The sequence below is a fragment of the Wasmannia auropunctata genome, unplaced genomic scaffold (genome assembly GCF_000956235.1).
Source record: "Wasmannia auropunctata unplaced genomic scaffold, wasmannia.A_1.0 LD336078.1, whole genome shotgun sequence".
NCBI classification, from domain to species: domain Eukaryota; kingdom Metazoa; phylum Arthropoda; class Insecta; order Hymenoptera; family Formicidae; genus Wasmannia; species Wasmannia auropunctata.
In genome coordinates this window covers 2426690-2452526 of record NW_012026812.1, presented here as the reverse complement: position 1 = coordinate 2452526, position 25837 = coordinate 2426690, and the positions used below count along the sequence as shown (strand labels likewise).

General features: G+C 45.8%; 3 protein-coding genes across 3 annotated transcripts; 2 read left to right on the top strand and 1 right to left on the bottom strand.

The window, feature by feature from the left end:
• Positions 1-736: 736 nt before the first annotated feature.
• LOC105448888 (BTB/POZ domain-containing protein 9) lies at positions 737-5559 on the top strand. Its single transcript, XM_011687734.1, has 9 exons — positions 737-1615; positions 1867-2019; positions 2126-2315; positions 2408-2796; positions 2888-3025; positions 3215-3345; positions 3425-3553; positions 3635-3824; positions 3910-5559. The coding sequence occupies exons 1-9, from the start codon at positions 1301-1303 to the stop codon at positions 4087-4089; spliced, it is 1815 nt and encodes a 604-aa protein (XP_011686036.1). The 5' UTR covers positions 737-1300; the 3' UTR covers positions 4090-5559.
• A 78-nt stretch (positions 5560-5637) lies between these two features.
• Positions 5638-12745, top strand: LOC105448886 (putative RNA-binding protein 15). The gene is made up of 2 exons (XM_011687733.1): positions 5638-6304; positions 7043-12745. The coding sequence occupies exons 1-2, from the start codon at positions 6180-6182 to the stop codon at positions 9234-9236; spliced, it is 2319 nt and encodes a 772-aa protein (XP_011686035.1). The 5' UTR covers positions 5638-6179; the 3' UTR covers positions 9237-12745.
• A 3738-nt stretch (positions 12746-16483) lies between these two features.
• On the bottom strand, positions 16484-25356 carry LOC105448885 (prohormone-2-like). Its single transcript, XM_011687732.1, has 9 exons — positions 25283-25356; positions 22923-23043; positions 22681-22791; positions 22468-22588; positions 21951-22184; positions 18018-18119; positions 17842-17915; positions 17444-17685; positions 16484-17322 (listed from the first exon to the last, which is right to left on the bottom strand). The coding sequence occupies exons 2-9, from the start codon at positions 23041-23043 to the stop codon at positions 17239-17241; spliced, it is 1089 nt and encodes a 362-aa protein (XP_011686034.1). The 5' UTR covers positions 25283-25356; the 3' UTR covers positions 16484-17238.
• Between the last annotated feature and the right edge of the window lie 481 nt (positions 25357-25837).

Genomic DNA, 25837 nt, shown 5'->3' with positions numbered 1-25837 from the left:
GCGCCGACCGCCGTGCATCCGCGGGCTTTGTCGGTGGCCGCGCCGCCGCCGACCGCGGACTCACCCTTTCTCACTTCCTCCCGCGGTCACGGGCTCCTTCCGTCGCGCTCCCTCTCTGCTCCGGCCGCGCTCCCCGGCCTTCTCCGCCATCACCACCTGCTTCTCCTTTTCCTTCCGCGAATTCTAGCGGACCGCGGCGGTCGTTCCCGGGAAGAAATATGCCTTGAGCGCACACGGAATTCCCGCCACTCGCTCTTTCCTCCTTCGCCTCCTCTTTCATCCTCTTTTCCTCTTCCTTCTTCACTTACGCGGCATAGCGCGCGTCAAATAAACTAATAAAGTTTCTCTCTCCGATCCAATTCCTCTCGATCGAGGGACGCCGCCGGGCGAGAAGTGAAACTGCTGACATCACGCGGCGATTGTAAGAAACTGGTCGAGACAGGTAAAGGATATTCTATATATGATAACTCGGTCGTAAGGTAAAGGATATATTCTAGATAACTCCGCGCCGCTTATCGACAGTCGTCAAATCGGCGGCTGAGAAAAGTAAAATAAATTACATTTTAATATTATTCTCGTCCATATAACGCGTATAGAAAGTCAATAGGAGGCGAATTAATATTTTGATTATTTTCGAGAAATCTCATATTTTACTCTACCTCCGTATAATTTCACATATGTAATATTTTGTAAATTACATATTAAAAAAAAAAATGCATCGTCAGTCCGTGAGCGGCGCTAGTCTCAGGCGGCGCAGTCGTGTGTATGTGTCATTGTGTACGCGACTCGATTCTCGCATGGGCTTCGAAAAATTCGATAGTGACAGTAGTGGTGGTGGAAATTGCGGAAATTTTTCCTTTTCACGCGTCCCGTAAAAACAAACAAGAGAAATCCGCGATGTGGTAGTCGCATTCGCTCGACGTGCGACGAGATCACGCCTGGTCTCGTACTTTTCACGTGACACGTTTTACTTCTCGCCAATTTCTTCGTCGATCAAGGTTACTCTCCCGCTGTCGCATATGCACACCCCTTAGACGACGTACGAGGTTCTTCCCTCCTTCACGTTTCACCCTCGCAAAAAAATCGTATCGCCGCTGAACGCGATCGACGTGTACGCGGCTGCGAAGAGCCCGGTCGAGCGGGAATCCTCGCGTTGTTGGCCCCGTCGAAAGTGTCACGCGCGCGACCTGGCCCGCGGGTCGCCGATGTTGTGACAATTCCTACGTCAACCTGTCAACGGCAGCGGGAAAGGTCCGCGGTACGAGGAGCGTGTACAGGCGCGAAACGTCGTTCCCCGAAGATGAGCTCGCACCACCATCTGAACTCGTCGTCCGGCGAAATAAATCACATCCACTTCGTCTCCGAGGACATCGGGTCGCTGTACCTCTCCGAGGAGTACGCGGACGTGACCATAGTGGTGGCGGATCAGAAGTTCCGCAGCCACAAGCTCATCCTCGCCGCGCGCAGCGAGTACTTTCGCGCCCTGCTGTTCGGCGGCATGAAGGAGTCGCTGCAGAGCGAGATAGAACTGACCACCGCCTCGCTGCCCGCGTTCAAGGGCCTGCTCAAGTACATCTACACCGGACGCATGTCTCTCACCAACGAGCGGGACGAGGTACCGATCTTTTTTTCGGTCGAAATTGCATTTTGTTAAGGAGCGCAGGTAAAAGTGCATCTATAACGAGAGTAGTAAGTTGTGAGCCGTAGAAGAAATATTGACCAGTTACAGTCGATTATTCTTCTTATATTCGACTATAATTGTTTCAATCACTTACGGCTTATAATTTACTACTCTCATTGTGGATGGACCTTTAAGAGATTGTCTTTTTATTCTTACCTTTAATTCTTCGATACTTTGTTTTACAGGTCATTCTCGATATCCTGGCGTTAGCGCATTTATACGGATTTATGGACTTGGAAGCGGCTATATCCGACTATCTCAGAGAAATATTAAATATAAAGAATATCTGTTCAATTCTGGACACCGCATTTTTGTATCACTTGGAATTTCTAACTAACGTTAGTACATGCCTATCATCATGTATACATCTTTATCCCAAAGCCCATGTACCTGATGTATACTATATGTATGTAAATTGAGATAATTAGCATATGATTAAATCAGGTTTGCTTCGAATACATGGACGTGCATGCATCCGACGTCATACAACACGAGAGTTTTCTGCAGTTGAGCTCGTCCGCTCTAACCGAATTGATCTCCAGAGATTCCTTCTGCGCGCCGGAGATAGAAATTTTTTTAGCTGTACGATCGTGGGTCAATGCCAATCCCGAGATCGATTCGACCGAAGTGCTAGGTAATTTCCATACGCTAACGACTCACAATTAAGCGACGTATATTGCCTCTGAGTAGCAAGAAAGCCTATTTACATGCGAATGATTTTTACAGCTCAACTGAGATTAAGCCTGATCCCGCTGTCGGATCTTCTGAGTACCGTAAGGTTGTCGCAGCTGGTATCGCCGGACGCGCTGCTGGATGCGATCGCTGTACAGACGCAGACGCCCAATTCGAAGCTTCCCTACCGCGGCCATTTGCTCATTGACGAAAACGTCGCCGATCTGTCTCACGATGCTCAAGTGTTGCAAGGGGAAATGCGTAGCTACCTGCTTAATGGTGATACTCACAATTACGATATGGAACGCGGCTATACGAGGCATACGATATCTGACACGGATGAGCACGGGATTCTCATTAAGTTAGGATCGCAGTATATTATAAATCATATAAAAATGCTACTATGGGATCTAGATGTGCGATCTTACTCCTATTATATAGAGGTACGGGCAATAATAAATATTAAACGTGTATCAAACAAAAATTGTATATATTATATACAGAGCTCTTTTAACTTGTTATATTTTATTGAAGGGATCCATGAATCAAAAGGATTGGGTCATGCTTGTCAATCACAAACAGTACTTTTGCCGCAGTTGGCAGTATCTATATTTCGAGCCAAGAGTAGTGGTTTATATTCGTATTGTAGGAACAAATAATACAGTAAATAAGGTGAGTTTTCTTGACCATAATAATTTAATTAAAAAATGTTTCAATAAAAATTAAATTCTTATATATATGTATTATATAACAATTTAATTTTTATTAAAACATTTTACATACATGCGTATGAGTGTAGATTTACTTAATAGATTTATTAATTCGATTCTGAAGCATTTGCGTGTTGTTTTCATTCGACAGGTTTTTCATGTTGTCAATTTTGAAGCATATTACACAAATCATATGGAGAAACTTTGCCAAGGTTTCATTGTACCCAACAAAAATATCGCTACTATCGAGCGAAGCGCGTGTGTAATTGAAGGTGTGAGTAGGTAAGCGAAATTTCCCGTCTCTTTACTGTGTCACATCCAACGCGTAATACGCCTCTTTTCAAGCTTTATTTCTCATTAGGTCACGTAATAATTTACTGAATGGAGACACAACCACTTACGATTGGGACAGCGGTTACACGTGCCATCAACTCGGCTCTGGATCCATTCTAGTGCAACTAGGCCAACCGTATATGTTGGACTCGATGCGGTATGATTTTTAACATGCTCGTGCGCGCTCATACGAAGCAACTGCATATTTGTCTCTAACCGTTTCACTGTATTTCCGCAGATTGCTACTTTGGGATTGCGACAATCGCTCCTACTCGTATTTCATAGAGGTGTCGGGTAACGCCTGGAATTGGGCATTAGTCGCTGATAAAACGAAGGAAACCTGTCGGTCCTGGCAGACGATACATTTTCAACCGCCCCGTCCAGTAGTTTTTATAAAAATAGTGGGCGTTCACAATACTGCGAATGAGGTTCTTATCTAATCAGATCAGTTATTTGATACGGATTTTTATGAGATAGTAGGTAACACAAAAAAAATGATCGGGATGTCTACAGGTGTTTCACTGTGTTCACTTCGAGTGTCCAGCGCCGGTCGAGGACAAATCTTCAAAGTCGCCAACGCAGGAAGGACAAACGTCGACGTCGTCGGACGGTAATAATTCCTTATCTCCCCCTCCCCCTCCCCTAGCCGAGGTAGCTACGGAAGCGGTTCATATTGATAGCGATGAGTCGTAACTAAAGTTAACCGAGTTCTGCATGAGACGATGAAAACACGAGTGACAGCTCTGTCGATGATTCTGTAGTTGCTGCTCTTGTTCTGTGAGCTAGATGAATTTCTCTGAACAACTTCGTCGAGTGACCTCAATGCAACTTTTAAGACTGTCCAATAATAATTATCCGATGTAAGGTTGTAATTAGTCATCTCGTTTTTCTTGTTTACGAGCTTTAACTTTTATCATCACTTTTTATCGTCGATGACTTCTAATGTAAGTGAGCTTAGGATAAATACGTAGCAGCTGTCAATTTTTATCAGCAGCAGTATAACAATTAAATTGGAAGTTTGTTACACGAATATTTAATTTTGTTTGCGTGCTTTGATAAAGCTTTATCTTTCTTTTTTTCTCTCTCTCTTTCCTCTTTTTGAGAATGTAAAATTTTTGGTGCAAAAATTGAGACCTGCTTTTCGAATATCGTTTAAATTATTAATTACTGCGTAGTTGTTAAAACAAAAATATATATATATATATCACATAATGGTACAAAAGATCGATTCTAATCATATATAAATTATATTAAATGTTAATTAGATTTTAAATTATAATATGAAATGTTAATTATGTTACGTGTTTTATAACATTAAATTACGACATTCAATATTACGCAATGTGTAACATAATTGCATTTTATATTAGATGTGTTGATATTATATAATTATGTTATATATATTACATAATATTAAATATTTGATAATATATATGTAATTTATAAATATCTGTAAGTGATGGAATGCGCAATAGTTTTCTCGTACGCACTCGTTCGTCAATTCTTTAGTCTTTCTTCGCCAGCTTCTTCTATATAATATGACGTACTAAACTAATTTACGCAAGAGATATTACTTTATTAAATATCAATGTCGTGACTTTATAAAATAAAATTTAATGCGTATGATTGTAATCACGATGACAGATAGAGTAAGATTTTCTACTTCTAAATATTTTTTCACGCTATAAATCGTTAATGAACTAAAAGTAATTATAAATTGGCAGCTGCTATAGATTGTTTTGTTAACAAATTATCTTTCAATTCTATGTTACCAAATATTTTATAAGCACGCGATATAACTTCACAATACTCTTATTAATATAATGGGGTCTGGTTATACAGTATTTCTCGTCGTATAAGTGTCTTTCTCTTTGTAGGAACTTTTGTTGCGAATTTAACCTTGTGCATTATACGTACAAATAATTATTTTTCTAGTCTACGTATACTGGATGTAACGCATGTCGCGGGAACTTGATTATAATGAATTATACGAAAAGTTTAATTATTACGATAAATCAATAAAATCAATAAAAAAATGTCTTAATATTTTAAAACTCTTGTAACTTATTGATCATTATTTCAATTGTCCTGCGATTATTCTATACTCGTATCTTCTTCTTTTATTTATTTGCATCGCTGTTGTAAATTAAAAGGAACACTCTTGGCAATATTATTAAAAATTTTATTAAAAACATAAGATTTAATGTATACCTATCTTTAAAATATATAATTTTTATCGTGTTTCTCGCATTAATTTTGTTAAATAATAAACTGATAAACATTCGTGTGAAGCAAATTTCTTACGCAAAGGCTACGAATTCGTCGATAGAAATTAATATTAAAGTATAAATTGTGAAAAGATAATAAGAAAAAAAAAATTCTATTCTCAGTGTTTTCATTTCCCTTCTTTTTCGATCGGAGCGAGTTTTAAAATCGCGCGCCGGAAGTCGTCGCGAGCGAGAGTTGGCGCGCGCATGCGACGGTAGCGCGGCGGCGGCGGCGACGACAACGACAACGACAACGACGGTGACAATTCCGTCGCCATTTTGTTCGCTCGTTACATCGCAAACAGGCGAGGTACAGCGTGCAGCGGAGAGATAAGTCGTTTCTGCCAAGGGAAAAAAAAGGCAGTTTTCTAGCAAAGCCTTGGACCCGTTTCGTCCTCCCGCTTCTCTCTTTCTCTCTCTTTTCTCCTTCATCTTTCACACTCCTCCGTATCTCCCGCGTATCGTTCTTTTCTCCTGTTCCTCGTCGGGCTGCGGTGCAAGCAGCAAGCAGCGTTGATGATTGGGATTCCGCGGGACGATCGACACAAAATCACGGTCAAGATCCGCAACAACATGAAGAGGAGCTCGAGTCGCGACACCCCGCCTCCTCGCGTCAAGCGGAGCCGCTCTTCCATGGGACGGTAAGATGCCTCGACGCGACGAGAGACGCCGAGCGGAGTACGCGGGTCGCCCTCGCGTATCTCCCCCGGCGGCAACTTCACGCGGCGCGTCTCTTCTCGGCAACAAACAAGTCGCGCACGACCTCCCTTTGTCCTCTTCATTTTCCCTCCCCGCCCGCTCGTTTCCACTCGCCGAGATCGTTGATCCGCGTGACGATGATCGTTGACCTGCGATACATATTGTCGATGACGTGATGGATTTTCTTTTTTTTTTTTTTTTTCGCGATTATTCTACGCGTATGTCGGTGAAGCGTTGCGCGCGCGTGTATGTGTGCGTGTGTAGTGAGTAGTTTACAGCTGGCGAAACGTCGATGCATCCGTAATTGGTATTTAATGCGTCTCAAACGGAACCTAGGCTGCATTTTTCAAAACGTTGCTTCCGAGGAAGATCTTGCCAACGATCCACAGTTTGCATTACACGTGCTGTAGCTTTTTAAAATTTTCCTCGAAAACAAATGTTTCGGAATGTAGCTCTGGAATATTCTGGATATGCAAATTCTTGTGATTTTTTTTTAATCGTTCGAACAACTTTCGCCGCGCGATTATTCCACGGTGCCTTAATGTCGTTCCGTTCCGATGCTTACGAATCGATTTCACCTGCAGCTACAACTCGACATGTGACTCGTGCGCGCGTGTATATACATGCGTATGCATTGCGCTGCTGTAATTAAAACTCGCTGCATCTCGCGCGATTTCCAGATACGATGACTCCAGCGACGAGCGCATCAGCCCGGAGAGGATCCGGCGACGGAGCCGAGGCGCGAGAAGTCCCAGCCCGCCCACGCGGGCCTCCTCACACGCCCGCTACGTTGAATCCAGCTCCCATCGGGACGAGTATTTGCGCGCGTCGCGCGACGTGCCGCGGGAGCGGCCGTACAGCTACAAGATGCTCTGCGTCAGCTCCATCCATCCGAAGGCGAGCGACGAGGTGATCAAGGAGACGCTGTACCGGGAGTACAAGAAGTTCGGCGACTTCTCCATACAGATCTCGCACGAACCGGACGAGCGCGTCGCCTACGTGTGCTTCCGCAGCTCGGAGGACGCCCGCGACGCCAAGCACGCGAAGCCCCGCATCATCATGTACGACAAGATGGCCCTGGTCGAGCCGGTGTACGACAGACCCGAGACCTACCGCCGCCCGCGGTCGATCACGCCGCCGGACTACGAGAGGTACTACGCCCGGTCGCCCGGGCCCACGGATCGGCACAGGCCGCTCGAGCGTTACGAGCGCGTGTACGGGCCGCCGGTGGGCCTGCCGCCGCATCGCGAGATGCGCCGCGAGACCATTCCGCCGCCGCATCACGAGTTCGTCCGGCCGCCGATACATCCGCACGGGCCGCCGCACGTTCACCCGGGGCCGCCCCATCATTACGGACCGCCGCGGCACATGATGATGCGCCATCCGGTGCACGGTTTCGAGCGGGTGGAGAACAAGAAGGACAAGTTCCCCAATTATCTGCACCACGTGTCGCCGGAGGACGACCCGCTGGCGACCAGGACCCTGTTCGCCGGCAATCTGGAGATCAACATCACGGAGGAGGAGCTGCGCCGTATATTCAGCAAGTACGGCATCGTCGACGACATCGACATAAAGCGTCCGCCGCCCGGCACCGGCAACGCGTACGCCTTCGTGCGCTTCCAAACCCTCGACATGGCTCATCGATGCAAGGTGGAGCTGTCGGGTCAGTACATCGGCAAGTTTCAGTGTAAAATCGGCTACGGCAAGGCGACCCCGACGACGCGGATTTGGGTGGGTGGCCTGGGACCGTGGACCTCCGTGCCGCAGCTTGAACGGGAGTTCGATCGATTCGGTGCGATAAAGAAGATCGACTACATCAAGGGTGACAGCAACGCCTACATTCTCTACGACTCGATCGACGCTGCCCAGGCTGCAGTCAAAGAGATGCGTGGCTTCCCTCTGGGCGGGCCGGATCGTAGACTAAGAGTGGATTTCGCCGACGTGACGCCGGGCTTCGGCTTCAAGCCCAGATCGTATACCGAGGACAGCGGCGACTTCAGACCACGTCCAGTCGACTACGAATCGCCGTACGATCCTTACGGGCCTGACGGTGAATTCGGTTACGGGCCGCGGGGCTTCCGGGGCGGAAGGGGCAACGCGCCGTGGCACGACCGACGTGGAAGCTCTCGAGGTGGTTACAGAGGCTCCTATCCCGAGGGCTACGTACGCGACGAGACCGACTGGTCGAGTAGAAGACCGCCGCCGGAATTGGAGTACGAGGCGCCACGTGGTCTCAGACGATCGCTCTCGCGCGAGCCGGGAGTCGACAGGTCGAGATCGCGTTCACCGCGTAGACGGCAGATAGATTCGGACTCCGATTCAGAGAACGCGCGCACAGGAATGCTGTCGACGTCCCGTACGCTACCGGACGTGGCGCGCAAGTCGATCGCGGTGTGGCAAGGCGCGTTGATACTGAAGAACTCGCTGTTCCCAGCCAAGTTTCACCTGACCGACGGCGAGACCGAGATAATCGACTCTCTGATGAAGGACGAGGAGGGTAAGCACATGCTGCGCATTACCCAGCGGTTGCGTCTCGATCAACCAAAGCTGGACGACGTGTCTAAACGGATCCAAACGTCGAGCTCGCATGCCATCTTTCTCGGTTTGGCCGGCTCGAGCACCGCGGTCACGAACGAGGACGCCAATGTGCAAACACGACCGCTGCGCAATCTGGTCTCCTATCTGAAGCAGAAGGAGGCCGCCGGTGTCATATCGTTACTGAACAAGGACACGGAGGGCACCGGTGTGCTCTACGCCTTCCCACCCTGTGCATTCTCGACGGAACTCTTGAAACGCACGTGCCCCAGTTTGAGCGAAGAGAGTCTCAAGGAGGATCACCTGGTGATTGTAGTGGTGAAGGGGGGTAGCGCCTAAGAAAAATTCTTAATATCGTCTTGTGTCCGTATTTTCTATATCGTATAAGTGCAAAGATTCTTCAATACGCGATCCTTAAGGAGCTTTTCTATCTTGATCGTTTTGCGAGGGAATACTTGTCTCAAAATGGATTGACCGAAAAGTATGACATTTTGTATTTAAAAAAAAAACTGTAAAATGAAGAAAAATTTTTAATTTTTTCCATATAAAATGTTTAGCGCTGCAAAATCTGCATTTTGGAAATTGTGCTGCATAATCTGAAGTATAGAGTATTTGTGACGGTAAATATTTTATGTGGAAGAAACTGAGAATGTTTCCTCATTGAACAGTTTTTTAGACATCAAGTTATATAAATGAATAATTACATTGTTAAAATGTCGTGCTCTTCGTTCAGTCCGTTTTCAGGAATGCATCTCCGCGCCGAACGATCGGCAAGCCTCTTAAACTGCGAAAAACAATGTACAGAACTTGTGAGAAGGAGAATTTGTGTTTTTTGATCGATGTAAGTATTTCGCTTTCTACTGGCTTCCAGACACGAGTTTAATCTCATATGATTGTAGACGGTATACTTTGATACTTTTTTTTATACTAATGTACATTGCATTGACATGGGAGTGTCAGGTATATTATATCCCACAATCAGACATGTGATAGGAGCTGGCAGTGCCCGACGATCGACTCGCGAGTTTATGCCAGTCGGCTGGATTTACACGAAAAATTGTGCGAATCCGGACGCTTACGTGAATTAGGCAGTCGAAATTAGGCAATGCGAGTTTTTATCATGAAGACTTAATCCTTGTATAGTTGTAAACTTAACGATAGAGACGAGAGGATGACGCAACTTTGAAATATTACTGAAAGACATTGTGTTCTCTGTATAGTAATCTTGATTTGTGATATATTTTTCCAGAATTACGACTGCTTCTCCGTAAAATGCACACACATCGCGTCGACGTTACTGTTAACGCCGAGAAATTAGAGTACTTATTTTCTATCAAAAAACACAACCTATTGATACCGTTCCCTAGTTTAGATTTATCAGGTAGCGATTACCAAATGGTAAAGTTTCTATTCGGCAAAATCGTTATTGACCACACTATGAATACTATGAATACTGTAATCCTCATTACCATAAGTGAATGCTATTAATTACTTTTAGTAGTACAAGAATCTATTAAGAATCTATTTGTATTATATACGTGTATACATTACATAACTATCTATACGTACATATTAGTAATAATATTGTGCACAGTTCTTTCACATTTGCAAGCATATAAAATTAATGTGATTAAGTTTACTTCTTGGCCAATGCAAAAATGGATTGTCTTCTCGAGACCTATTTTTTACATATGTGTGCACATAAAAATAAATACCTGACGAATGATTGGCTTGAAAATAATGAAATTAAGAAAGGAGATTCTTTGATAATTTGTAGATTTTTGAAATATTAGATACGTGGAAAGTCTTAGATACATTTTCATTGATATAAAAATTATATACTTTTAAACTGTAATTTATTAAGAGTGGTATATATTATTTTGTACTCAAAAGTACTTTCAAGTGTAACAAATAGTATGTAACTCTTATAACGATATGAGAACACGCATATAGATCGAAAGGAAAAAAAAATTTAATTTTTAATGTAAAATCACAATGGCGAAAAATGTGAAAGGTCTGGGTTAGAGTACGTTTGATATGGAAAATTTATATAATTAATCGTTTCACGACTTATTTCTGTAGATTTCTCTTGTGTGGCATAACATTTAAGTGATTGTGCAGTAAGTAAAATCCGTGAATGTAGTTAAAGTTTTTTAAAGTTTTGGACTGTGCCCAAATGAGTGAAGACAGTGAGAGGAAAAAAAAAAGATCAAATCCAGGAAGAGACAGAAATCCGCTTGACCGCAAAATAAAGTTTGTCCATCTGTGTTTTCATAATGTCAACAGAAGTTTATTCCTTTTTTCAGTGAGGACTGGTTTCTTTTCGTCTAAAAGACAGTGTTTGGTGGCATTAACAAAAAAAAAAAAAAGAATGAGCTCTGAACATGTGTCTAGTGAAATGTAAAGAAAAAGTAAAGTGATTTGTGCTCCGCGTTCCGGTATGGAGAGGGGAGCATCATCCCCGCGACGTCCGAAGGTGGTATATTTTTATATTCCCCTTCGGACATCACATCGGGAGAAAGGTGCGTCTCTGCCATACCTGAATGCGACTGAAGGTGCAGTGGTTAAGTATATTTAGTGTTTGAACGGAAAAAAAATAGATGCAGTTTATGTAGAGAGAAAAAAAATTACAAAATGTGTCAATTTTCTTGGTACCGTTCTTCACCTGTCAAAAATCTCGAAAATTCTCGATTGAACGTTTACAAGTGATATCAATTCAATTCCACAGAAATGCTTCCATTCGCGATATTCGAGGAAATTAAATGTTAAAGAGAAAAGAGCTTTGATCAGAGACGGAGATTAGGGGCCAGTAAGATAAATCGGACGTTCACGTTGAGTCGATTGAGAACGTTGGCGTCGCAACTCCTCGATTAAAAAAAAAAATGCATGCATGTGTCCGGGAGATAACAAGTTAGACTGCTTTCGATCTTGACAAAAAGTTCAGTTTATAAAATTCGATCTTTCGCTCTCGTTAAGTGAAGTTTATGTCGTGCAACATGGTGCTGTGATAATCAATCGTTTTAGCAATGACAATCCGGGAGGGGTGGGGAAAAAAAAAATGATTTCGAAAAACGACGCGACTATGTAGGTCGTTTAAATTTCAAGTGTTTGGTGTCAGCCGAGTAACGTCAATTCTCTCGATTTCTCGCGCGGGCGAGGAGGCTGCCGGCGCGTATCACTCGTCGCCTCCCTCTCTCCCCCACCCCCCCTCGTTGTGACGTTTCCTTAGTGTTTTTCTGTGGCTTGTGGATTCCGCCGGGCGGGGAGAGAGAAGCAGAGATAAGGTCGTCGCGAAATTAACTTTCACCCGGGAAACGCGTAGTTGTCGAAATTCTATTTCGCGCGCGATAAGAATATAGCTGGTGTCGTCTGTCCGTCGTATCAAAATTGTGCATCTGGAGTTAGTAATCGCGGAACTGTAACGAGAGAGAAAGAGAGGGAGTAAGAACTGTAGGAAAAGACACAGTGAGCGGGCGAGAGTCGTAGAGAATCTAAAATCATCCTCTCTCGATTCTGTGTGCGGGCAAAAAGTCAAAGTGAGTTCCATCAGTGAGTGCTGTGCCGCTCCTTATTTCGCCCGCCACCGCAGTATTTTCCTCGTATCTCTCTCGCTGGACTCCGGCGTGGATTGGCTGCACTACACGGAATTTCGTCGCAGCTTCTGGCTGTGTAAAGAAAGAGAGAGAGAGAGAGAGATAAAAAAAATGTGTTTTCAGAAAAATCTGTTTCAGAATCCACCCACGGAACGGAAGGCAGATCACGCTCGCGATCGGAGATCGTCTCTCTTGTTTGTATCCAGACTTGAACAAAAAAAAAAGAGAAAAGAATAAATCACAGACCTAAGACAATCTCATGCCAATCTTCCCAATTTCTCTCGCGAGTGTTCACACGCACGAATATTTACGTCGCACATTCTCGCGTGGTAAAAACTTTCCCGTTAATTCCGAAACGAAAGGGAAATACCTTCATAACCTAGCTGTCATAACCTCCAAACTTAACCTAGCAAGGATCAGATTCGATCGCGCGCGATTACGCTCGAGTGCGTGCGGAGTGCGTAATTTTTACAGATGTATTTAATCGTAAAGTAAACGCCGCATCAAATATTCAATTATTTATGTAATTGAAACAGTAGAGTCTGCATTCTTTATTAACAAAGGAGCGGGAGGGAGGGAGAGGGGAAAAATAACGGAGCAACAATTGCTAGAACAAAGATAGCATATATAGCACTTTATCGAAAAGAGAAATATTTTTTCTTGATTCTAAATCACGTATATTCGTTCTGATCGCAGTTTTCGTCTTCACTTCTTCGAAATTCGAGAGTGTAACTGTTGCACTCCCTGACGCGCAGAGCGGTGCAAGCGGGTGTAGCTCAAGCGGATTAACAGCTGACTGAACTGACAGGACGCGCTGCGTCCAGCTGATCGAGAGCGCGCACGTGCGGGCCGGCGCGGCGGTGAGTTCTGCGCGAATGCGTTTTCTACGTAATTTTACGCGACGAAAAGAAAAAAATGAGAAACGAGTTTAATTGAGGCTCCAGAGCGACCTCGAGCATTAACTGCAATTAATTAGATCGGCGATCGATTCGATCGGTTTTTACTCAATTATTGCATAATTATAAGGTAATAACATTTCTAACTTATGACTCATCAAATCCTTGCGCAGCTTGCGCCTAATTAAATCCCTTAATTTTTACATGTTAAACAGCAAAGCGCTAATAATTTTCTATACGCTATTAAAATATATATATAGCTCGATCAGTTAAATTAATTGTACATACGTCAATATTTCAGTGTTATATATTTATTAATAAATAAATTATAAGTTAATCGCCGATCAAGCTAGATTAAAATCTAGCCTTTAATCTGATCTCGATTCGAGTTTAAATGAACGTCTCGAAATTAATAGCTCCGAAGGGCTATGAGTTGTTTCTCGGAAAGGGAACAGAGACTGACACTTACATATTTCAGACATCTTATTGGACAGTGTATATATGTATATATATATATTATATTTTCAATTTCCACAACTTTTTTCATAGACAAAAATTTACCGCCGCTATAGACCCGTGAGTGAGAAATAATCGAAGCGTGTATTTATAAAAAGAAGGGAAGAGGGCTCGGTGAAGAAACAAAAAGAGGAACATCGCTCTCGTTAAGTCTTAAAGATAACGGCGTTAATCACGTCGCGCACGGTACCTAATCGCTGTATCGGTAAACAGGAAGAAACGCAGGACGTGTAAACGGGAACGTCACGTACGTGTGCGGTGGAGGGCGGCGGGGGGGAGGGGTGGGGAGGGGGATAGAGAGAAATTACGTTTGTTATACGTAAAATGCGCGCGGCACGCTGCTGTGCCGCAGCTCCTTCCTTCCTTCCTTTTTTTTCCGCCGTTATTACACGTAACAAAAATACACACTTTCAGGCAAACCTGCTTTGAACATCGATCGTGCGTTGTTGCAAGATTAGGAGTAAAAGCTAAATTGGCTGATTCTCTCTTTTTCGTTTGCGATGCATTTACCGCCCGACTGACATCAATTGCGCATAGCGGATATCGAATATTCCTGACGTGTGTGTATGTGTCTGCGTGTGTGTGTGTGTGTGTAATCTCTTTTTTTTTCTTTTGAAATTTATATCGCTAATCTAAACCTAACTACGTTGAACAACGGGTAAATGTCCTGAACGTAAATCCGAACGGATCCTCGCTATTATCGCGTTATTCTGTTGCCCTCGTATTCCAGTCTCGCGCCCCGGCCTCTCTTGCTTCGAACAGAGCTTTAATTATTAGAGAGGAAAAATGTTAGCGGTACGCTTGCCAGCGGATTCAAGCAGAATCTGTCATTTAAACGAGATGTATCAATCTGCCCTTATATTCCATTAGCAGATTCTGTTATATTAATTATTATTAACATTCTCGGTCAACAAAATTAACAGCAGATTATACTTTCCACAAAATATGCTTTCGACCGAATAGATTGAATCTCTTTAAGGATGAATTCTTTTAAAGTGATTTCATCTTTTATTTAATTATTTTTTATTTAATTTAAATTCATATAGTGATTAGGCGAAAAAGAAAAGCACAAAAAAATACCGTGGTGAATATTGTTCTTTTTCTTTCCTTTGTCATAGTGATAATAAAATTCAAAAAGAACTTGTGAGACACGTGTTCCCGAAAGATTCAATATTGCTCAATATTAAGAATCATTAAAAATAGAATGGCATCCGATTCTCGCAAGAATCAACTCCACTCGAGGGTCGTAAATAAGAAACAATGCGGCGAACGTGTGCGAGACACCCTCGGGCATCTGCGGTCGATTCGGCGAGGAGCAAAAGCATAACGCCTTCAGCGAAGACATTCCGCGCGTGTGTAACGGACCGCGTGTAATTATGTTAATTAATTATGTATTGAGATGTTCAGTCTCCTCGGAGTGTTGAGTAAGTATATGGAAGGCCGTGTTTGGTTCGAAGATAAACCTTACGAAGATAAATACCCCCTTCTCGGTATTACGCGCTTCTCGCACTCTCTTCTTCGTCCCGCGAGCGTTTCCTCCGTTTTCCAGAAATACGAACGCCGATGTTGTATGTGATACGAAAGCCGGTCCGCGGTTGATCAACGGTTTTCGGCTCGCGCGCTTCCTCGATCAAACGTGAATACAATATGTATGTAATTTCTGACACTGATCTGCTTCCGTTACCGCGTTTTAAGGTACCTATACTCATAGGCGCGCCATTTGACGCACGCGTCACGCGTTATTTGAGAAATAACTAGATTAAGTATACCAAGGCACAAATAATCGGTCCAAAGATTCAGTCTATCGAATCGATGTTTAGAAACGTCGAATCGAGGTCTGTGGGCCCATCATTTCTGTCTGGGTAGTGACTTCTAGCACTACGTCGCGTTTTACAGTTGAATTTATCCAACTGCAAAAGCGTCATCGCATTTGTCGCCGGTGTTCAAAAGCTCATGCCCCAGGGAGGACCTGAAGAACCAAAAATTATAACTGTTTCCGACAAAGATTGTTATAAATTATGACGCGTGACACGCGCGTCAAATGACGCGCCTATGAACAGGTACCTTTAAATTTTCCACAGAGAGATTTCACGCTCTAACGCGCGATTCTGCGACAGATCTGGATGTACCGAATTAAAATTCAATCTTGCGCAATAAATTTCACTCGATTTCTACAACTTTTTTCATTGCTTCGTACATATACGTCGAATGTCTCTCTCTCTCTCTCTCTCTCTCTCTCTCTCTCTCTCTCTCTCTCCTCCTTCCCCCCTCTCTCTCACTCTCTCTCTCTCTCTCTCTCTCTCTCTCTCTCTCTCTTTCTTTCGCCTTCCCGTTCTCCAATTCTTCTCAATTCCTTAACTCGCCCGAATTATCTAGTATAGACGAATAGACCTACATCTAGTCTCATGCTAACTCATGAACAAAACTATATATCGCCTCATATACATATTTGTATTGTATATATATGTACATACATACATACATATGTATGTATGTATATATAAATTTATATATATATATTATATATGCATATTTTATATCAGTCACGAAGTCGTCGAAACCAAGCCTGAGGGTAATTTGATTCGATACTACGATTGTTTAATGATTCAGTCGTAGCGTCATTATACGGGCGCGTCGCCCGTATTAATACACGCAAAAGGAGCTTAAAATCGTAACATTACCATTAAGCGAGTAAGTAACAAGAGCGCGCTGAAGCTTTTTTTTTCTTTACATTTTAACTTTCATCGCGATCGGATTGAAGAAAAGAGAGAGCTCGATCGGTTTCCTACGACGAGCTAGCTGGCGCGGAAAATTGTTTCGGATATTGAGTCGTTGGACTCTGATATGTTTTACACGCTGCATCATAAAATTCGTGTTAAACAGGGGCACCTTCGACGAAGGGAGACCCGTCAGAGTGATTCCTCGTTGCCGCGATTAAAATTCCATATCCTAAACGCGAATTTGTCACTTTTTACTTCTTTTTGTATTTTTTTTTAATATTTCGAGATACTTCGACTAAAGGGATCGCGGAAGGTCGCCACGTCTCTCGATTCTTCAGCGCGGCTCTTGCAGACCCGAGGAAAGCCTCTCTCTGTGTGAGCACCGTGTTTAATTCTTTTTTTTTCTTAGAACGAATAAATCCGCGTCGTCGCCGTCGTCGCGACTGTCGCTTGTTCCGCCTCCTGCGATAGAGAGGGAGGATGGCCGAAGAGGAGCGACAGCGAGGGCCGTCGGCTGACACATCCTTTCCTTCCGGTAGAATCTCCGTCCGGGGAGAGACGCTCTCGCTTCTCTCTCGCGCGCCTCTCTGGACAGCCCCAACGTCGCGGATTACATTTAGTAGACCATTCGATGGGGATACTGGTAGCTTCGCGGCTGGGAGCTCAACTGCAGTTGTGCGGCGGGGTACGGATCATAGCTCTGAAAACACGAAGGAAAAAAGGGCGTTTTTCGACAAGTTTTTTTCTCTCGTCACTCAACTATCTTTCTCAGTGTCTCGCAACTGGCGAGCTCAAAGCTCGAATCGGCGAATTCAATTTACCTGCGTTCGCTTCTTAGACACCATGAACCTCTTCTGGGGATAATACGCGGTACGCTCGGGATAAACGAAATCGTACTGCGGATTAACGTGATTGCCGTACTGCGCGGTGTCCTCGTACTGCTGATCCAGCTGCTTCCCGTACTGCTCGTAATAGTTGGGCGGGTGGGTCCGGACTATCCCGATGTCGGAGGGCGACAGCGTGTCGTAGTGTCGCGGATACACCGGCGTCAGCCACGGGACAACTACAAAGGGATACGGAAAAGGATACAGAACCATTTCTGACGAAATGGCAGAAACTACCCGCGCTAAAGGAATTAACGTTCATTAATTATTTTTATTTTCACGCAGCCGGATTATTGTTAGTTATGGAAATGGAGAGTAAAAAAAAAGACACGAACCGTTTCTGGCGTCCTCGTCGAGGAAATCGCCGTCGTCTATCTCGTACTCCTCGTTAGCGTACTTGCGCCAGTTTCTGTTGCATGGAAATGAAAGGGATCGATGTGTCAAGCATATATATATATACATATTTTTTATGAAAGCACATAAAGGATTTAAGAGAGGCCAAGCCATTTACCCGTTACGCTGTTCGTTTTCCCACAGTGACAGGAGGGTTAACACGTCATCAGGATTGATGTTCAGCTCCCGCTTGTATCGCGGTTCCTGGTAGTACGGGACGCTGGAAAATTCAAGTGGAAAGAACGTTCCTATATCACCGGCCATTTCAACAGGTTTTCTTTCGAGGACTCAAGATCGAGTGGGTATCTAAAAATAGTTGCGTATACTCTCCTCTATCTGGATCCAAACGCGCAACGACGAACGGTCGGTAGTTTTCAGTCTTTAATGACCCCCGCGTCGCGCGATGGATCGTCGCGATAATGCTAAACAGGTGCGTCAAGAGAAGGTGGGAAACGACGGTTTAATCGGCGGCTGCAAAAATTGTCGTTTCTCCCACGATGCTCAGATATATCGATGCTTCGCAATCTCGTTTCGGGATCGCCTCGTGAATTCGTTATTCCGCCGCTCGCGTTCGCGCGACGACGTCTATATTTCAAGATTGATCGATGCTTATCCGTGACGCAAAACGACCGACGACGATCACCGACGACTCTCTCGCTGTCCCTAACACTACACACGGCGCGCTATTGTTCCCCGGCACGAACCGGCGCTTTATCTCGGGCCGCTGTCGGACGGAATTGTCCCTTTGTGCCTCGTGCGAGTGTCGCGATAGCTGACATGGGCATTCACAAACTCGCACTCGATACAACCGCGCGAGTATATACGAGGGAACAATACCGCGGACAATAGCGCGTCTTCGATCGCGGCAACGATCGTTATAGTTTCTGTCGTCGATACACGTCGTATACACATACACCTGCGACAGGGCGATCGATCGTACGATGTCTGGCAAAGACTTATAACGTTGATCAACCGATAGACTGGCCACGTGCCAAAAACCCGAAATATAGGATACTTTCATTCAGCTTGCCGGTTATGTTTACCAACGCGTAGTAAGGACTCTGGCCCTTCGCGGTCTTCGCGCCGCCAAGGCTGACCGCACGCCGAGTCGTACTACTGCAATTCGTGCGTCTCGATTCATTGAGCTCACTTTAGGACGGTCAATTCGCAACGGAATTCTATTTCATAAGTATTATATGCAGCAAAAAAATTAAATTGATATAATTTTGAACCTCGCGAGTCTGAGAATTAATTAAGGAGTTTTACATTGCGCGACATAAAATTTAAATCAAGAACGCTGCGCGCGGGTTATGTTAAAAGCGCCCCGACACTTTTTATCTCTCTGACGTTAGAGCTTTTCGGGGGGACGCGCCGCTTACACAGCTCTCCTAATCGATTAATCTAGTTCATTACGTCGGCGTTTCCTCTATTGATCTGCATCCGACGGGACTGTCTCCATTCAAGCCTCCCTCGAAACGAGGACGGGGCTGTTGTCTGATGCGCGTCAGCGGATTATATTATACCGTTCGGAACGGAAAGACGGCTCGTCCCTACGTCCGCGGCCGCCGGAAGTATCGTCGATAAATCCGCCGGGGCGTGCTCGTCGTATGATTGGCCGCGGATATACCGCCGAACAATCAAGCTCTGACCTAGTTTCGCGCACCATCCCGGCTCCATTCAGCTTTTCGGTGGGCCCGCGCGCTCTCTCTCTCTCTCTCTCTTTCTCTCTCTCTCTCTCTCTCTCTCTTTCTCTCTCTTCCGCGAATACTCAACCACCACCACCGCCACTACCATCTGCGTCACGCGTATCGAGCGATTCGTTGCACTGCACCAAATTCTCCCCCACGGTGTGCGTGTGCGCGGCCCCCACGTCCGTGTGCCACACAACGCCGTATACACGTAGGCGGACAGGTATTTATTCTTTGAAATTTTGCGCTCGCTAGTCGTTCCGCACGCGGGAATTATCTCGATCTTTCTTTCTCCGCGAGAATATGCGAGGTCCAAGACACGGGCCGTTAATTCGCGGGAACAATAGCGATTTTTTTTTTTCAGAGCTTCAGGGATTTTTGAGGATTCCCACGAAGCCGAGATTATACAATTTCAAATCCAATTCTAATTTTTTGACTAACTTCAAAAGGACTTTCGCTAGCTGAAATGTTGAGAATTAAAAGGAGAAAATTTTTTCCCGAGTTAAAATACCGTTATACTTTTGATTAAATCGGTAAAATTCGTTTGATTAAATCGATAAAATTTCATCAAAATTTTAATTTGATTCGATGTAATAATATTGTGGAAGCCACGGCAAATTGTAATACAGAAATATCATTAATTACCTAAACACGAAATGTCTATATATAATGTCGCGAATGAAGAAATTTTAACACGATCCTCTCAGACGCCACGCAACACACGCGCGTTCCTTTCCATGAAAATATATTCAAAGTGCTTTTAACGGCGAGTGCTTCTATTATTACGGCACGTCGCGTCTAAGGATAACGCGTTATGTAATCGCGTTTACTATAATGGAAACGATTACCCGCGTTATAAGAATTTCATCGAGGAAAAATTAACCGTTGTCGTGTCCGGCCGGGGGTGACCTGTGACATTTGCGACGGTCAGGCAATGCATTCCCGTACATTTTTCGTGTAAAAATAACGGGCCGCGATGGCGATGGCTGTTAACTTTGAGACGATAATAATGTCCGCTCGACGGCAGTCCCATGTGTGCTGTCGTGTGTTTAATTTTAAACACACCGGCCTTAGGCAAATTCCGTGCGAAGCGCGGGCGCGCGCGCGCTTTTATACGGCTTCGATATCGAGCTTGCGTGTTCACGCGATTTCCTGAAATTAGATTCGGCTCTCGATAAATCTGCATCGCGTTCACACACCGGGAAAAGCGGTATTTTTATCTCGCGCCGGGTCGCGCGCGATCTTACGTCCCCGTTATTGTTTTCACGCGGGAGGGAAAAGAGACACGTCGAAGGATGCGACATTGAGATCAGTTAATTCGTGCGTTTCGCGTTATCGTCAGACGCGGTCCCCGTCCTCCGCTGAATTGCTTCGAAGCACGACGTCGAGCGGTTGGCGAACCGGTATATGCCGAGATACCGGATGCGCAACGATATGAATGACGGTGAAACTTCCGATAATTTCGTTCGGTTGCATTTTTTAACAGCACAAGTCGAGCGTACGCTACTGATCTACGGTCGTCGATGACGACAATCTCTCTCCCTCTTTCTCTCTCCCTTTCACTCTCTTTCCGTCCCTCTTTCTCTCTCTTTCTACAAATGGTTCGATACGACTTCGGTCGTCAGGTCGACCGCCGCCGTCCCTGCGCCGAGGGCAACGCCCTCACGAGCCCTCTCATCCCCATTCAGAAGAAACGCCGGAGGAAAAGAGGGATGCTTGGTGGTGGGTGGTAAAGGGTGGAAAGGGCGCGCACGGGTGATGCATAGCCCTCGCACGCCGGGGGTACGCCGAGTCGATCCGCGCTTTACGTATGCGGGGTTCCCCGTTACCGCGCGAACTCAACAACGCGCGCAACTGCGCGACGTTAAAGATGGACGATTCCAGGGCAGTTTAGAGAGCGTCGAAGGGAAGGAGAGAAAGAAAGGCAGAGAGAGAGAGAGAGAGAAACAGAAAATCGCAGTTAATTTTCGTAAAACTTATTTCGCATCCTCGATTTCCAATATTTCATCGCCGACAATCTCGTAAGAGGCTTAGCGGCTTCCTTTCGGTTACGAGACAATTTAATATCGGTCTCGTGCCGAGGGGAAGCTGGTAAGCCTCTTCCGCAAATCGACCACCAACTAAACAACGTTTCATGCAATTTCGCGCACCCTTCGGCCCCTGTAAAATAAGCGCGCCGTAAAAAGTAGGCGAGGCCGTTGACGAGACGACGACGTCGCGTCTCTCCGCGTCTCATCGCGCGTCCCTTTCGAGGATTTCGTTAACCTACCGCAATCTAACAGCGGTTTACCCCCGGGGAATATCGATCACCTCGGGTTATCGATTTCGGGGAGAATTGGGAGAAGTAGGACGCGGCCACTTACCTCCTCTTAACTTGAGCCTGCACCGGTTGCTGGGTAGGCATAAGATTGGCCGGCCGTCTCGGCTGATACGTGCTCGTCGTCGGCGGCTGGAGCGTGGTGCTCGGCCGCGCGGTCGCGGTGGACTTTTCCGATCTCTTGCGCCGATCCTCGCCGCCCGCCGTCGCGTAGTACCGCGAATATGACATGTCCCACATATGCGGCATATCCTCATCGTTCACGATCACTGTACCGTAGCTGGGAACACGAATATTTCGTTTCCGTCACATCGGCCGGAATTTGGCCGATCGAGGCCAAGCGCGATGACGTATAACGAGGGAAAAACAAGGCTATCGCGCACGGGCGCTCAAGGGAAATTAATACGGCAGGCCATTAAGTTACCTAAGAATATATAATAAGCTACAACGCGATAAAATATATATTATGTTCGTCGACCAAATCGAACGATACGTTGAAACAATTACGCAATTCGAGGTACTGGACTCTGAATAATTTATCTGACTCGACAGTTTGGACTCACTCGTAATTCTTGTCGTACGGCGAGTACATGGCGTTGCTCGGCGATTTCTGGACCGGGGATGGCTTGTCGTCCTCGGCGAGAGCAGCTTTTAAGCCTCCCAGCCCCGAGGCAGCGAGGGTGCCTGTACATATGTATAGAAATAAATTCCCCGAGGTGATCCTCGTACTCGCCACAGAGGCCTGTGGCGGCGGCATATTTTAACAAGCAACTCACGTTTCTCCGCGTTCGTGAAGGACTCACCGGCGGCGGCGGGGACGGCAGCAGCGTTGGCGGCCTGTCGATTCTGCTGATTGCCGAACATCAGCATCTCCTGCGAGCGTTTTGCTGAAAGCGACATTGCGGGTCGTTGAAGGGGATCGAGAGAGCGAATCGAAATCAAGGGATAGAAAGGATAATTCGAACGCGAATATTTAATGATCTCGACGGGGGGATCGGACTTGGGGAGATCGGCTTACATTTCGGCTTCATGACCTGGTCCGCCTTCTTCGCGTCCTCCATCAGGCTCGCGGGCAGACACATGCCTATCGAGACCAGCGAGAACAGCAGCAGCAGCAACCACGCCCAGTTACACGTCATCTGCGACAAAGTTGCGGGATTTTCATTCGCCGGTGCGTTCGCGATGACGCACCGTCCTTTTTTTCAGGGTCAGAGAGAGATGCTCTTTCCCTTTTTTTCGCCCGCCGGGTGTTCTCCTACCCCCTCGAGTCTTCCCTCCGATAATGGAATCAGGGTCCGCAGGACCGTGGTTTATTTAGGGCTTTCCCGAGTTTTATTAGCGTTATTCGCAGCGCGACCCCGGGTCACCGTACTAAAGAAGCTTAAATGTCATGTAATGCGAAATGTCGCGAGTCTATTTCCACGGTGCGTGGAAAGACCGAGTGTAGGAGCAATAAGGGCGCTCGATAAAGGGTTTACCGTGCAGGGTGCTCGTGTGTTTGTGTACGTGTGTATGTTTGCGGTGTTACATAAAAATATTACGTCGTAGAGGTCTATAATAAAATGCCCCCTCGGATATTACACCGCCGTCACTTCGGCCGCCGCGCCGTCGCGACGTCACGGCTTCATGTAATCGACGCGGTTTACTTTCTTCGACTATGACGTTACCCGGTGTGACGTAGAACAGCGAGAGAATTCCCAGCCGCTTTACGTCACACATGTGTAACTTGACAGGTCGACTTTATCGAACTTAGTTTTATCGCGTGACGGCGATACTGCAGTCTCCACGTGTATGTATAAAAAGATTCCCTCTGAGAAATAATGAATGTTCCGAAAATGAGGAGCGATATTGTGCCCTTAATCGAAAATCGTTTCCTGGCGGACGACTCTGCCCGGGATTTCGCGCAATTATTGCGATTTAACGTGCGTAAATTTATACACGTCTCGTTCGTTATAGGAGCCGCTATTATTTATAGATTTAAGATTTCATAATGCTGGAAGGCGAGTTTCCGCGTGTTGCACGATCGAATTACCGCTTAATTGCTCTCAATTGGCTTCTCATTAATGAATTACGGGGAGCCTCTGAGGGTAAGTTAACCCGCGTAATTACGTGAAACTCTAATGGTGATGCTGGAAATGGCCGGCGGATCGAGAGAGACAGAGAGATCCTGGCGTACGCGCGCCGCGCGCGGACGGTGCTACTTCGGAAATGTCAGAGTTCAAAATTGCGTGTGTGCGGAGAACGATATGTGTGTTTCTGCGTATTTACAGTGTTGTGTCGCGATAGCTTCGTATATTGCATTCCACGTAGCCTCGCATAAAGCAAATCCGCTCGCGTTACGCGCAAATCCGGGAAGGATTTAATCGGATTTGGATGCTGAAAAATATACACAACCTCTGACCTTTCGAATTTCGCAATGGACCTCCCTTTTTTTTCGCATATATAAAGGTCACTTAATTGAACAGAAGAGGTACTCCCCTTTTGAACTGACATAGACTTGAAACGAGACGTATTTACGTGCAGGAACGTAAAATGAATTAATTATAATGTCACAGTTGAAACTATTTTCGCGAACGGTCGTCGTTTCTCGCTGCGTTCACAATTAAACCGGATCACCGGATTAAGTTGCAGCTTCGGAAATTATTACCCCCTTCGGCACTGACAATCTGTCCATTCCCGAAAACGAAACGGTTTGACAATTAAAGCGAAGCCGCGTAGTAACGCCAAACCGGATATAGAGTAGACCTAGAAATCGTACACTTGTTGCATCTACAAATACTATAGTCATTTATCGGCGTGCACGAGAGCCGCACGACTAGGTGGAATCGCAATTAAAAATGCATTTCACTGAATGAGACTCTCATTGACGTGTTAAGTGTGCGTGAGTGCCTTCCCTCGCACGCATGCACACCGTAATTAATTCCAATTTATTATATAACGGAAATGAGAAGCACCTTACACGCGCATTATACCATGTCAAAGAGGATCAACGACGGTATCGTAAAACAATATTTAATCCCGAGAAACACACACATACACACACGCGTGCGCACGTTTAACCAACTGTTTAAAATTTCTTAGACACAGACACAGAAATGTAAATCCTACAAGTATTCGCCGAAATTGAATGACGTTCGTTGAGATGAAATGTGAAAATTAACTCTGGAGCCGTGCGCAACTACCTGTATGAATGCGCCGAAAGTGGTCGACTAGTTGACGGGGCGAGAAGGGGGGGCGATAAAACGCGTTTGCAATTGCATTTCGTCGCTCGAGTTTTAGAGTATTTTTTTGTTATCCGGTGTAATCTCGCGCGCGTCAACGAAATCAAAGAGTGAAAGAAAAACTGCGGGAAGAAGCGAGCAGGTTTTGATCGTCTACCTTGCGAGACGCAGCGGTTTCGCCCGGCTTGCCCCTTTACGTGTGCGGACGCTCTTGTATCCCTTCCTCTCTCTCTCTTTCTCTTTCTTTTTCTCTCTCTCTCTCTTTCTCTCTCTCTCTCTCTTCGCAGATGGTCCTTCGGCTCGAGGTGCTCGCGGGTGGTGAAACAGGCACACGTCCTAGCGGATCCGCCGACTCGGGGTGGAATGAATGTCGGGGCTCGGCAGGACGAGTAGAAAAGCGGGTACGGTCGATCAACCAACCCCCACCTTCCGTGAACGAGCGTTCCCCGTCTCTCTCTCTCGACGTCGCGGTGGTGAGCACCCTACAAGCCGTACCGCCGTTGGCTGCGCGCGCGCTGCGTTTCCTCCGCACACGACGGCGACGACGACGACGACGGCGTGCGTGCGTGTGCGCGCGTGTTATGTCCCCGTGCACGCGTGTGGGTGCGCGCCGTTGATATAAGAGATGTTTCTGCCCACGCGGTGACCCAACTACGTCTTCTCGACCAGGATCCTCCCGTCGTCGTAAGGATCACGCTTTGCGTGGGAATTA